This window comes from Protobothrops mucrosquamatus, unplaced genomic scaffold (genome assembly GCF_001527695.2).
Source record: "Protobothrops mucrosquamatus isolate PMUCROS unplaced genomic scaffold, P.Mucros_1.0 scaffold3869, whole genome shotgun sequence".
Lineage (NCBI taxonomy): Eukaryota > Metazoa > Chordata > Lepidosauria > Squamata > Viperidae > Protobothrops > Protobothrops mucrosquamatus.
In genome coordinates this window covers 137,211-151,313 of record NW_015389819.1, presented here as the reverse complement: position 1 = coordinate 151,313, position 14,103 = coordinate 137,211, and the positions used below count along the sequence as shown (strand labels likewise).

The 14,103-nt window shown below is 48.4% G+C and overlaps 1 protein-coding gene across 1 annotated transcript in view; it reads left to right on the top strand.

The window, feature by feature from the left end:
* Positions 1-878: 878 nt before the first annotated feature.
* Positions 879-14,103, top strand: part of LOC107298317 (chromodomain-helicase-DNA-binding protein 3) — a 44,544-nt gene continuing 31,319 nt past the window's right edge. Inside the window, exons 1-9 of the mRNA XM_029286492.1 lie at positions 879-950; positions 2,222-2,353; positions 4,926-5,043; positions 6,609-6,733; positions 7,005-7,236; positions 8,470-8,636; positions 10,917-11,094; positions 11,342-11,407; positions 13,652-13,737. Coding sequence (XP_029142325.1) covers positions 894-950; positions 2,222-2,353; positions 4,926-5,043; positions 6,609-6,733; positions 7,005-7,236; positions 8,470-8,636; positions 10,917-11,094; positions 11,342-11,407; positions 13,652-13,737 — 1,161 coding nt within the window. The 5' untranslated portion in view covers positions 879-893. The remainder of the gene's footprint in view (positions 951-2,221; positions 2,354-4,925; positions 5,044-6,608; positions 6,734-7,004; positions 7,237-8,469; positions 8,637-10,916; positions 11,095-11,341; positions 11,408-13,651; positions 13,738-14,103) is intronic.

Sequence of the window (14,103 nt, the reverse complement as noted above, 5' to 3'; positions counted from 1 at the left end):
CTCCCTCCCTCCCTCCCTCCCTCCTTCCTTCGTTCTCTCCCTTTCTCACACACATACAGTAGTGGCCAAAATTGTGGAAACCTTTTGAGAAAAGTGTACAGTAGAAATGCCACCTTTGGTTAAGTTTCCACCCATTTTTCTTCTAATTTCTTTATAACTGTAGCCTTGTTTACTTAATAATACTATTTTACATCTTTTTCTGGGCGACCGGTCAACTCTTTGCACCGTTACTTTAATTTTATCACGTTTTACAAGCTCACTCAATGAAAGAACACAAAAAACCCCCACCAACTGGATAGCGATCCCATAAGACTCTGACAAATGTCCTCCTCTCAGCTTCAATACGTGACATCGATAACCGGATCCTACTGTGATCTGATTGGCTCCTGGCCAAAACAAGATGACACCCGATTGGCTCTCTAAACGCTCATGCTCATTGGCTAGCATCAGAGGAAGGAAAGCTACCTGAGATCAACCTAAGCAAGTTGTGCTTCCTTTTTCTGGTTCTTTGGCTATAACTTTTCATAGAATACAGCACAGATAATTGAACAGACTCGGTTGCATTACATTCTTGATTAAATGATCTTTCCATTGATATATAATTTTATGGTACTACTCCCCCCAAAAAAGGGGGGGTGTTATTAGCCATCCAACCTCAAAAATACACTTTTCCCAAAAAGGTTTCCACAATTTTGGCCACTACTGTGTTTGTGCTTTTATGGGTAAATGGATCATAGCCTCTGTTCTCATGCTTTTCTCCTTTCTTTCTTATTTTTTGGACTCTGAACCTTCTTTTTTCCCAAATCAGGAAATATTATAAATATATCCTGACTCGCAACTTTGAGGCGCTGAACTCGCGCGGTGGCGGGAACCAGGTCTCCTTGCTCAACATCATGATGGACTTGAAGAAATGCTGCAATCACCCCTACCTCTTCCCCGTGGCTGCGATGGTAGGTTGGCCAGCTCAGTGGGTACCAGAGGATTTTGGGGGAAATCAGGGCAGTTTGCTTGGCTTGGCAGGATTGCCACAGCCCTCCCCCCCGGGGACAGGAATTGTGGCCTTTAGCCTAGGGTTCTGTTTTGCGAATCGCACTAGCAGGTGGGCAGCTTCTCAGTGGAGAATGCAAAAGAAACTCATGGATAAGTTTGGAGATTTCCATTCAATCTTCTATGAAGAGATCTTGGTAGCTCAGGGTTGGGGTCCTCTCTGAGCTGGGTGGTGGCTTTCTTGCAGACGTTTCATGACCCAACTAGGGAACGTCATCAGTGCGAGAAGGGAGTGTGGGAAGAGGAGGAGGAGGAGATTGTGGGGTCCTGGGTGCTCTCTGAGCTGGGTGGTTTCCTTGCAGAAGTTTCACGACCCAACTAGGGAACATCATCAGTGCTAGACGGGAGTGTGGGAGGAGGAGAAGGAGGAGATTGTGGGGTCCTAGGTGGTCTCTGAGCTGGGTAGTCTTCTTGCAGACGTTTCATGACCCAACTAGGGAACGTCATTAGTGAAAGAAGGGAGGGGGTTTGCAGAGAAGAAGAAGGGAGGAGGAGGAGGGAAGGAAGAAGAAGAGGAGGAGGAGGAGAACTGTGGGGTCCTTGGTGTTCTCTGACCTGGGTGGTTTTCTTGCAGACGTTTCATGACCCAGCTAGGTAACATCATCAGTGCTAGAAGGGAGGAGGGTCGTAGGAGTAGGAGGAGGAAGAGGAGAAGGAAGGGAAGGATTGTGGGATGGGTTGCTTTCTTGCACACATTTCATAAATGCCAAGCTCAGAGAGCACCAAGGACCCCTCCCCTCTCCTCCTCCACCCCCACCTCCTCCTCCTCCTCCTCCTCCTCCTCCCTGCAATCCCTTCCAGCACTGATGATGTTCCCTAGTCGGGTCATGAAACGTCTGCAAGAAAACCACCCAGCTCAGAGAGCACCAAGGACCCCTCGGTCCTTCTCCCCCCCCCTCCTCCTCCTTCTTCCCTCCTCTTCTCCTCCTCCTCTTCCTCTTTCCACTCCACACACCCCACTCCCTTCTAGCACTGATGAGGTTCCCTAGTCGGGTGGCGAAATGCCTGCGAACCGCCCAGCTCAGAGAGCACCAAGGACTCCCCGCTGAATCTCGGGAGACGACAACGACCGATCCTTTCCCTCCTCCTCCTCTGAAAACGGAAACCCAGAACCCGTCGTCCGGTGTTATTCCCCACCCGACGACGAGTGACCGTTGTCTCCTTGTCCTGACAGGAATCTCCCAAGCTGCCCAGCGGTGCCTACGAAGGGGGGGCTCTCATCAAGGCCTCTGGGAAACTGATGCTCCTGCAGAAGATGCTGAGGAAGCTGAAGGAGCAGGGACACCGAGTGCTGATCTTCTCCCAGGTAAACACGGGCTCAGGTACGCAATGCCTAGACCGGGGGGTGGAATCGGCGAGCTTTTGGTCGGGGGGGGGTGACAGCCTTTGCCAGAAAAATCACCCCACACTCACTGACCCAGAAGAAGGCTGAGGCCTGAGAAAGAGGGCAGAGAACAGCAGCGAAAATGATCAGGGGGTCTGGAGGGCAATTCGTCTGGTGAATGGCTAAGCTTGGGGTCTTCAAACTTGACCCTTTGATGACTTGTGGACTTCAACTCCCAGAATTCCTCAGCCAGCATGAGGGAACTATAACCCTTTTATGACTTGTGGACTTCAACTCCCAGAATTCCTCAGCCAGCGTGAGGGAACTAGGACCCCTTTATGACTTGTGGACTTCAACTCCCAGAATTCCTCAGCCAGCGTGAGGGAACTATGACCCCTTTATGACTTGTGGACTTCAACTCCCAGAATTCCTCAGCCAGCGTGAGGGAACTATGGCCCCTTCATGACTTGCGGATTTCAACTCCCAGAATTCCCCAGCCAGCACAGCAGTTTCCCTTGGAACTGCCAGGCCATCTAGCTTACCTTTAACTCGTTGATCAATTAACTTCTGGATTATTTTTTTTTCAACTTTGCTGAAGTCAAGTTATAGTATGTCGATCTGCCTTCCCGCCATCTACTAAGAAAGTTACCCATTGAAACAAAAATGATATTTGTTCCTCTCCCATCCATGCTGATTTCTGATCAATCTTCACTGGCTGGGGGCATTCTGGGAACTAGGACCCTTTGGTGACTCGCGGAGGGAGGGGAGGAAGAGGAGGAGGAAGAGGAGGACAGAGGGGTCCTGTGTGCTGTCTGAGCTGGGTTGTTTTCTTGCAGACATTTAATGACCCAACTAGAGAACACCATCAGTGCTAGAAGGGAGAGGGATTTGCTTTCTGTGTATATACTGTACCAGTGGCTTGGTCTGTCTGTGTTGATGTTAGTGGTGACAAACAGAGTGCAAACCCCACTCCCTGCTAGCACTGATGAGGTTACCTGGTTGGGTCACGAAAGGTTTGCAAGAAGACCATCTGGCTCAGAGAGTACCAAGGACCCCACAGCCCTCCTCCTCCTCCTCCTCCTCCTCCTCCTCCTCCGCAAACCCTACTTCCTCATAGCACTGATGCCGTTACCTAGTTGGGTCACGAAACGTCTGCAAGAAAACCACCCAGCTCAGAGAGCACCAAGAACTGAGATTGCCTCTTAAAGGTGCCCGGGGGGGGGGGGTCTCAGCCCCCTCTGTAAACCTGCTTAGTTCCTTTTCTATTGCGACTCTCTCTTTTTTCTCCCCCGCCCCCCCAATTTTACACCATCTGCCGAGTATTTTCCAGGTAGACTCATTAATCCGACTGGTTGACAGTTGCGCCTTCTCGCTTTCCGAAGGGCAGCTTCGGTCGAGGTGATGAACTTGTCTGGGAGTGAGGTTGTCAGGAAGAGCGCGGTGGCGCGCTGTCAGGTTCATTATCTCCGGAAACTACTACTCTTTGTAACCGTCAAATGCTCTCAGCTCGACTAATGGAGCTTTCCTCCTGACTCGCCTTATTACAGGAGAACGGCAGGGACCGTAAATAACTAACGGGAGGGCAGTTCGTTCTTTCTCCCGCTCCCTCCGTTGGGAGCTGCAAAAAAAAAAAAAAAGTCTCAGCCTTTTGCGATTGGTCAGAAATAACCCTTCGGGTCTAGCCAGGATGATTCTGAATTGCTCTCAAGCATATTCATAATAATAATAATAATAATAATAATAATAATAATAATAATAGAAAGACTGGCAAAGGCAAGCAAGGGTAGTACCAATAGTAATAGGCGCCTTGGGTGCAATCCCAAAACAACTGGAGCACCACTTGGACACCATCATCGGCATTGACAATTCGCCATTAGTCAATTGCAAAAGGCGGCTTTACTAGGAACTGCTTCCATCCTGCGACGAGATCTGTAATATCATCAAACATCCACGTCTGCCTATCCCAGGTCCTTGGGAAGGACTCGATGGGTGGACAAAATGCCAAATCCAGTCTGAACATCTGGCTGACTGTGCGATGACCCATAATAATAATATATTAATAATAACAATAACAATAACAATAACAATAACAATAATAATAATAATAATAATAATAATAATAATAATAATAAAAAGTTGGAAGGGGCTTGGAGGTCATCTGGTCCAACCCCCTGCTCAGGCAGGAAACCCTATACCATTTTGGACAAATGGCTGTCCAGTTTCTTCTTAAAAACTTCCAGTGTTGGCGCATTCACCGCTTCTGGAGGCAGGTAGTTCCACTGGTTAATTGTTCTCACTGTCAGGAAGTTTCTCCTTAGTTCTAGGTTCCTTCTCTCCTTGGTTAGTTCCCATCCGTTGCTTCTTGTCCTGCCTTCAGCTTTTTTTTGTAAACGGAGGACTAACGGTACTTTAATTTTTCGCGAGACGTTCGGCTTGCTGAGACGCAACGGGGGTCGCGTTCTCACGACCGGGGTGGGTGGGTTTCGACATGCCTTCTTCCCCCCTTCTGACCGAGTCTCGCTGACCGGTGTGTGTGTGTGTGTGTCTTTTCCAGATGACCAAAATGCTGGACCTGCTTGAGGATTTCCTGGACTACGAGGGCTACAAGTACGAACGGATAGATGGCGGCATTACCGGAGCCTTGCGCCAAGAAGCCATCGATCGGTTTAACGGTGAGTGCGGGGCCAACGCGGCAGGGACTGGTTCCTCGCTGTTTCCAGACGGCCTTGTGGAGCTAAGACTGAATGCGTTTCAGCACAGATGGCCACCACAAAATTGTACATTGGCTCCCGGCCAGCCTGGATCAGGGCCAAGGCAGCGGGGGCCGTTCCCTCACTGTTTCCAGGATGGCCTCGCGGGCCACATGAAACCACTTCGCGGGCCGCATCCGGCCCCCGGGCCTTGTGTTTGACATGTCTGAGTTAGATGATGCTGGGAGAAAGGATGTGAACGAGAGTCCATCTGGACATAACAACACTAAACCTAGCGTGAGAATCAAGGTTATTGTAACCGGAACTGATAAGGAATTGGGCTGGAGAACTGGAGAGGAAGCCTGCATTTCAAGCTAATTGGGGAATGTGATTTATGACTGTTAATTGTAGGAGGGAATTGTGCTTTGATACAATAAGCTCAGGGGAGGGGAATTCAGTTTTTGGCGCCGATTATGCACTGCCGATGTTACACTACTCAAAATAAAGATTCTTTAAGGTAAACAATGCCTCGAAGTTCTTCTGAAGAGCTTCATCTGTCGGAACCATGACACAAGCAAGCCGTTGCCAACCAGAATTTTCCAACAGCGTTCCGAATATTGTCCCGAAGGTGCTTTTTTTCCAGAAGGCAACTGGACTTCCTTGTTGTGCATTGTCATGCACCACCCAGTATCAAGGACGCAGCTGCAGAGGTGGTCAGCAGTATTAAGTATCTGGGAGTGCAATCTCACTTGGTCTCTCCACACGTCATCCTGAAGCGTGCAAATCAGCGTCTGCATTTCTTGCGTCGGATGAGGAGAGCACGTCTTCCTCCTTCTGTCCTGGCCACGATTGACAGCGTTTTAACAAACCGCATCACTGTCTGGTTTGGTGGCAACAGTGCCTCAGATAGAAAGTCCACACAGAAAGTTGCAGACGACACCAAGCTGGCAGGAATCGCCAACCCTCCAGAACTTACAGGCTCAAGATACAGAAGGATCTGGACAGCCCTGAACACTGGGGGCTATCTAACAAAATGAAATTCAGTGGTGAAAAAAGTATGCACAACCTGAACTAGACTGTGTTGTTTCTCTGTGTCACATAATATACGTGGGTATATGTGTAATTCCGTGCAGACAGCTGCTCATTTGCCTTCTTTTAGAGAGGTGTTGAGGCCACTTGGAGGTTTACCTGTGTCCTCAGGGTCACCTGAGGGGTGTGGAGCCTTCTTGGCTGCAGGATGTTTTTCTACCCTGGGTCCCTTCCCTGTTGGAGACGGGAGCAAGGCTGTTGGGGATGAGTCTGTTGTCTGTATCTCAAACCGAAGCCCAGATGGTTCCTGTAGTGCGCGATGTTTTCTGGAAATCCGTTCACACTCCGGCACCCTTCGAAGGGTGTCCATCCCAAAGTGCAGAGCTAAATGTCTGTGGAGATTCTCCGTCCTCCAGGTCACGGATGTGCTTTTTCATTCCGAATGTTGAATATTTCACCTTTTGTTTCTTTTTATTTTCCCTCCTCTCCCTTACTCACCAAACCATTCCTTTTTCCAGCTCCCGGAGCCCAGCAGTTCTGCTTCCTGCTCTCGACGCGAGCGGGCGGCCTGGGCATCAATTTGGCCACGGCGGACACAGTGATCATTTTCGATTCCGACTGGAATCCCCACAACGATATCCAGGCAAGTCTCCCTCACTGTTAACGAAGAGCCCCGCCAGCCTTGGGAGATCCTTGGGAGATCAGCTCAAAGCTTTTTCCCTCTGGGTTCTTCACTCTTTCGTCCCAACCCACCGAACAGGGCTGATGTGGGGAAAAAAAAGAAGAGATGGAAGGAACCGTAGGTATGTCCGCCGCCTTGAGTTCTTTACAAACAACGAGAAAGGCAAGTATAAAAAAATCGAATGAAATTATTTTGAGTCACCTTCCTCCCTCTTTTCGTCCCCCCCTTTTAGGCCTTCAGCAGAGCTCACCGTATCGGCCAGGCGAACAAAGTCATGATCTACCGCTTCGTCACCCGGGCCTCGGTGGAGGAACGGATCACCCAGGTGGCCAAGCGCAAGATGATGCTGACTCACCTGGTCGTCCGTCCCGGACTGGGCTCCAAGTCGGGGAGCATGTCCAAACAGGAGCTGGACGACATCCTCAAATTTGGCACGGAGGAGCTCTTCAAGGACGAGAACGAGGGTGAGGGGACTACGAGGGGGTTACTGTGAAACGGGGAGAGCCCCACGGGAGATTTAATGGCAGTAATCTAACCTCGTTGGCCTTTTGGAAACCCTTGAGAGGGTAAATTGGTCTGGAAGAGCTTTGAAGACCGACAGTCCTCGACTTATCAGCGTCCGGAGCTACAACGGCGTTGAAAAAAGGGGCTTGTGAGCGTTTTTTTGCCCTGGTGGCATTCCCCGCGGTCACGTGGTCAAAATTTGAATACTTGGCAACTGGCGTGTACTTATGACAGTTGCAGCGTCCTGGGGGGGTCACCTGATCCCCTTTTGCGACCTTCTGACAAGCAAAATCAACGGGAGGAGCTGGTTTCAGTCAACAGTTGTGTTGTTCCAGGAGTCTTCCAACGTGGCCCTTTGATGACTTGTGGACTTCAACTCCCAGAATTCCTCAGCCAGGCACACGTGAAGTTGAAGTCCACAAGTCATCAAAGGGCCAAGTTGGAAGACCCCTGCTTGTGTGTATATATAATGTATGTTCTTATTTCTGGTTTTTACTTGTGTGTAGTGTGCACTGTGGACAGCACTTAATTTTGTTGTGTGTTACACAGTGGCAATAAAGATACTCTGTTCCGTTCCGTTCCATTCTATTCTATTCTCTTCTTATTTCTCTTCTATTCTCTTCTCTTCTTATTTCTCTTCTCTTCTATTCTTATTTCTATTTTTATTTCTATTCTTATTTTTATTCTATTCTTATTTCTATTCTATTCTATTCTATTCTTATTTCTCTTTTCTCTTCTCTTCTTATTTCTATTCTATTTCTATTCTATTCTTATTTCTCTTTTCTTTTTTCTCTTTTCTTATTTCTATTCTATTCTCATTTCTATTTTTATTTCTGTTCTATTCTATTCTTATTTCTCTTCTCTTCTTATTTTTATTCTCTTCTTATTTCTATTCTATTCTTATTTCTATTCTATTCTTATTTCTCTTTTCTTATTTTTATTCTCTTATTTCTATTCTATTCTATTCTTATTTCTATTCTATTCTTATTTTTCTATTTCTATTCTAGTCATAAATCACTTTTTTTTAATGCCGTCGTAACTTTGAACTGTCACTAAACGAGCTGTCGTAAGTTACGGACTAGCTGGACCTATAACCATTCTGGGTTGATTCAACGGGGGAAATCCAGTCCTCCTCATCCCAGTGTTGTTGGTGACAAAAACGGGATCAAACCAGCCACGATATTTTATTCCAGGCGAGAACAAAGAGGAGGACAGCAGCGTGATTCACTACGATAACGAAGCCATCGCCCGGCTCCTGGACCGTAACCAGGATGCAACCGATGACGCCGACGTCCAGAACATGAACGAATACCTCAGCTCCTTCAAGGTGGCGCAGTATGTGGTTCGGGAAGAGGATAAGGTCAGTTGTGGTGTGGTGGCTGTTTGGCTCTAGCCCACCAGCTTGTGCAAAGGGGGCCCTGCCTATAGCTCACTCTGAGCCCCTGTAAGATGGGTGGACTTCAACTCCCAGAATTCCCCAGCCAGCAGGGATTTACCCAGCCCTTCAGCATGAGTAGGGCAAGAACATAGAACCATCAGAGTTGGAAGGGACCTTGGGAGGTCTTCTAGTCCAGTGGTTCTCAACCTTTTTAATGCCGCGACCCCAACCGGTCGTAAGTCGAGGACTAAACCGGTCGTAAGTCGAGGACTACCCAACCGGTCGTAAGTCGAGGACTTTCCCTGCCCGGGAGCGCCACGCATGCGTGGTTCTGCCCCCTGCGCCGGCCGAGGCGTAGCTGGCAAGCGGCAGAGACAGAGCAGGCTGACCACCAGCTGGCCCAGCCCAAGGGAGGTAAGGCACCCGCCAGAAAAGGGGAAAAAAATGGCGGACAAAAAAAATGGCAGACAAAAAAAATGGCGGACAGCCTTGCTTGGCGACCCCCGTGAAATGGTCGATCGACCCCAAATGGGGTCCCGACCCACAGGTTGAGAACCACTGTTCTAGTCCAACTCCCTGCCCAAGTAGGAGACCCTATCCCATTTCAGACAAATGGCTGTCCAGTCTCTTCTTAAAAACCTCCAGTGTTAGAGCACCTACAATTTCTGGTGGCAGGCAGTTCCACTGGTTAATTGTCCTCATTGTTAGGAAGTTTCTCTTCAGTTCTAGGTTGCTTCTCTCCTTGATCAGTTTCCATCCGTTGCTGCTTCTTCTCATTGTACACATGTTGCACTTTGACAATAAAGGTTGATTTGATTTGATTTGATTTGATTCTTGTCCTGCCTTCGGGTGCTTTGGAAAATAAGTTGACCCCCCTCTCTTCTTTGGGGCAGCCCCTCAAATACTGGAACAGATGTGGTTGGACTACCTTTACCGCATTTTTTTGTAACTTTCTTAATGCCTAAGTAATTTTCTTAATAGACGATGGGAACACGGTAGACGTAATATAACTTGACTTCAGCAAAGTGGAGAAGAAGAAAAAAGCCTTCTGGGGAGTGGAAGTCCACCCATCTTAAGGTGGCCCAGGCTGCGAAATGTTGTTCTCTGTGATTAATATTTATATGTATTTATATGTAAGGGTGTAGATATATACATAGGTTGTATATAGCATGTTTATATGTGTGTTAGGTGTGTGTACAATTTGGGAGCAAGCCACAGAATTTCATTTTTAATGTGTGCCTGTGTGCCCACAGTAAAAAATGACAATAAAAATTGTCGATTATCTTATCTTATCTTATATCTTACCTTATCCTATCCTATCCTATCCTTACCTTACCTTACCTTATCTTATCTTATCTTATCTTTTATCTTTCTTACCTTACCTTACCTTGCCTCATCCTATCTTACCTTATCTTCTTATCTTATCTTATTTTATCTTATATCTTATCTTTATCTTACCTTATCCTATCCTATCCTTACCTTACCTTACCTTTCCTTACCTTACCTTACCTTACCTTACCTCATCTCATCTTATCTTATCTTATCTATCTTATCTTATCTTATACCTTATCTTATCTTATATCTTATCTTTCTTACCTTACCTCATCCTATCTTACCTTATCTTCTTATCTTATCTTATTTTATCTTATATCTTATCTTTATCTTACCTTATCCTATCCTATCCTTACCTTTCCTTACCTTACCTTACCTTACCTCATCTCATCTCATCTTATCTATCTTATCTTATCTTATACCTTATCTTATCTTATATCTTATCTTTCTTACCTTACCTCATCCTATCTTACCTTATCTTCTTATCTTATCTTATTTTATCTTATATCTTATCTTTATCTTACCTTATCCTATCCTATCCTTACCTTTCCTTACCTTACCTTACCTCATCCTATCCTATCCTTACCTTACCTTACCTCATCCTATCTTACCTCATCTTATCTTATCTTATCTTATCTTATCTTATCTTATCTTATCTTATCTTATCTTATCTTATCTTACCTCATCTTATCTTATCTTATCTTACCTCATCTTATCTTATCTCTTATCTCTTATCTCTTATCTCTATCTTACCTTATCTTATCCTATCCTATCCTATCCTATCTTACCTTACCTTAACACCTCATCTCACCTCACCTTCTTATCATCTTATCTTATCCTTCTCTTCTCTTCTCCCTTCCCATCCCATCCCATCCCATCCCATCTGTTCCAATCTCTCTCCCTCTCCCTCTCCCTCCCTCTCTCTCATAGATCGAAGAGATTGAACGGGAGATAATTAAGCAGGAAGAAAACGTGGACCCCGATTACTGGGAGAAGCTGCTAAGGCACCACTACGAGCAGCAGCAGGAGGACCTGGCTCGCAACCTGGGCAAAGGGAAGCGGGTGCGAAAGCAGGTGAACTACAACGACGCTGCCCAGGAGGACCAAGGTCAGTGCTTCAGCAATGAAAAGGGGCACCGTCCGGTTCCCGCTTTCTTCTTTTATCTTTTACTTTAGGGATGGGAACCCCGTTCCGATATTCCTTTGCTTTGTCCCACGTCCACCATATCGCACGTCCACCGTAAACCCTAGTTTACCCTTAAACATTTTCCAAGATTTTTGAGCCATCCCCAAATCCCCATTTTGTGGTCGCTTTGCAAACCGGGCACGTTTCGTTTTGTTGTTTTTTCCCCCAGACAATCAGTCTGAATACTCGGTCGGCTCCGAAGAGGAGGATGAAGACTTTGACGAGAGGCCGGAAGGTGAGGTTTGCTTAGGGGGGTCTTCGTCCTGTAGGTCTGAAAGACTCTGGGGGGGTCTTTCAGAGTCTCCTCGTTTAATCCAAAATGGCCCCCTTCCATTTTTACGGCCCTCGGGGGGTGGGTGGGTCCACACAGAACGAAATCTCCTGGGCGGACCAAACTGGACATCTCCGGTGCTTTGACCTGGCAGTGCTTGCAACTTGGTTTCACGGCCCTGGATTTGTGAATGTGTGCGCGGTCCTGAAAAAACACCGCCAGGGTTGGGTTCTGATGTGCTTCACAAATGTGGCACGATTTTGCTGTCCCGGGGTAGGCCGTGCGTGGGGAGACGTTGTTCTCTGTGGCCTTTAACGCTCCCTGAGATTGGTGGCCGACGTTTTGTGACCCAACTGGGTAAGCTCCTCAGCGCTAGCAAGGAGTGGGGTTTGCGGAGGGGAGGAGAAAGAGGAAGAGGAGGAGAGGAGAGGAGGAGGAGGAGAAAGAGGACAACTGCTGTGGGGTCCTTGGTGCTCTCTGAGCTTGGTGGTTTTCCGGCAGACGTTTCGTGGCCCAACTAGGCGACCTCATCAGTGCTAGAAGGGAGTAGAGTGTGCGGAGGGGAGGAAGAAGAGGAGAACGGTGGGATTCTTGGTGCTGTCTGAGCAGGCCTTTCGTGATCCATCTCGATAACATCATTAGTTCTAGAAAGGAGGAGGAGGAGGAGAACTGAGGGGTCCTTGGTGCTCTCTGAGCTGGGTGGTTTTCTTGCAGACGTCCCATGACCCAACTAGGGAACATCATCAGTGCTAGAAGGGCGTGTGGGAGGAGGAGGAGGAGGAGGAGGAGGGGAGGACAGAAGAAGAAGAAAGAGGAGGAGGAGAGAGGAGAGAGAATGAGAGCTGAGGGGTCCTTGGTGCTCTCTGAGCTGGGTGATTTTCTTGCAGACGTTTCATGACCCAACTAGATAGCATCATCAGTGCTAGAAAGGAGGAGGAGGAGAACTGAGGGGTCCTTTGTGCTCTCTGGGCTTGCTTATTTTCTTGCAGACGTCTCATAACGCAACTAGGCAACATCATCAATGCTAGAAGGGAGTGTGGGAGGAGGAGGAGGAGGAGGAGGAGGACTGTGGAGTCCTCGGTCCTCTCTGAGCTTGGTTGATTTCTTGCAAACGTCTCATGACCCAACTAGGTAGCCTCACCAGTGCTAGAAGGGAGAGGAGGAGGAGGAGGAGAACTGTGAGGTCCTTGGTGTTCTCTGAGCTTGGCTGTTTTCTTGCAGACGTCTCATGACCCAACTAGGCAACATCATCAGTGCTAGAAGGGAGTGTGGGAGAAGAAGGAGGAGGAGAGCTGTGGGGTCCCTGAGCTGGTTGGTTTTCTTGCAGACGTCTCATGGCCCAACTAGGTAGCATCATCAGTGCTAGAAGGGGAGGGAGGTGGAGGAGGGGAGGAGAAGAGAGAGGAAGAAGAAGAGGAGAGAGGAGAGAGAAGAAGAACTGTGGGGTCCTTGGTGGTCTCTGAGCTGGGTGGTTTTCTTGCAGACGTACGTCTCATGACCCAAGAAGGTAGCATCATCAGTGCTAGAAGGAAGGAGGAGGAGGAGGAGAACTGAGGGGTCCCTGATGCTCTCTCAGCTTGGTTGATTTCTTGCAGACGTCTCATGACCCAACTAGGCAACCTCATCCGCCCTAGAAGGGTGTGGGAATTGCAGAGCCAGACAGGAAGGAGAAATGGAGGAGGAGGAGGAGGAGGAGGAGGAGGAGAAGCTGGGACTGTTCCCTAATAATGCCAGCCAGTCCGCTTTGCTCGTTTTGGGTGGAATCCAGCATTTCCTGTCATCGCTTTGGCGACTCTTCTTGGCATTCTTGGTTCCGAGGAATATCCGGCGTTGGGTATACCAACCTGGGGAACTTGGTTGACTGGTGGCAACCGGGCTATTTTTTTTTTTTTTTTTGTTAGCTTGAGACCTTTCGCTTGCTCGTCCGAGCAGCTTCCTCCGTCCGAGAAGGTCAAGTTAGGCGGAGGGGCGTGGGAATGTACCAACCGGAGGGGGGTTTCCTCCCCAAAATGGCTTGCAATAGGAGGTGTCTGAAGGTTGAATCACGGCAACTGGACGAATTGTTGTTGTTGTTGTTGTTAGCTTGAGGCTTGGCAAGGCTTCTTTGTGGAGAAGAAGGGGAGGCCTTTGGGGAGGGGGATAGGGGGCTCCTGAGCATACCTCCCCGGCGACTGAAATGTTTGCTTGTCTCTCCCGCTGGGAATGAAGGTCGCCGCCAGTCCAGGAGGCAGCTTCGGAACGAGAAGGACAAACCTCTCCCCCCGCTCCTGGCCCGGGTCGGTGGGAACATCGAGGTGAGACTCGGAGCTCTCTGGGGATGCAGTGGGAATGGTGGGGGGGGAAAGGGAGGGAGTAGGAAAGGGAGACAGAAAGAATAAGAAAGGGGGGAGAGAGAGAAAGAAAGGGAGAGGGAGAGGGAGAAAGAGAGGGAGAAAGAGACAGGGAGAGAGAAAGAGGGAGAGAGGGACACTGCCAGTGACGGTAAAAATGGTCTAGTTGCCAAGTACCCAAGGTGCAGGTGTACGTGTGTGTGTGCGTCTTGTGTGGGTGTGTCTCCCTCACACCCTCTCTTTCTCTCCCTCTCTCTCTCTCTCTCCGTCTTCCTCTTTCTCTCTCTCTCCCTCCCTCCCTCTCTCCCTCTCCCTCCCTCTCTCTCCCTC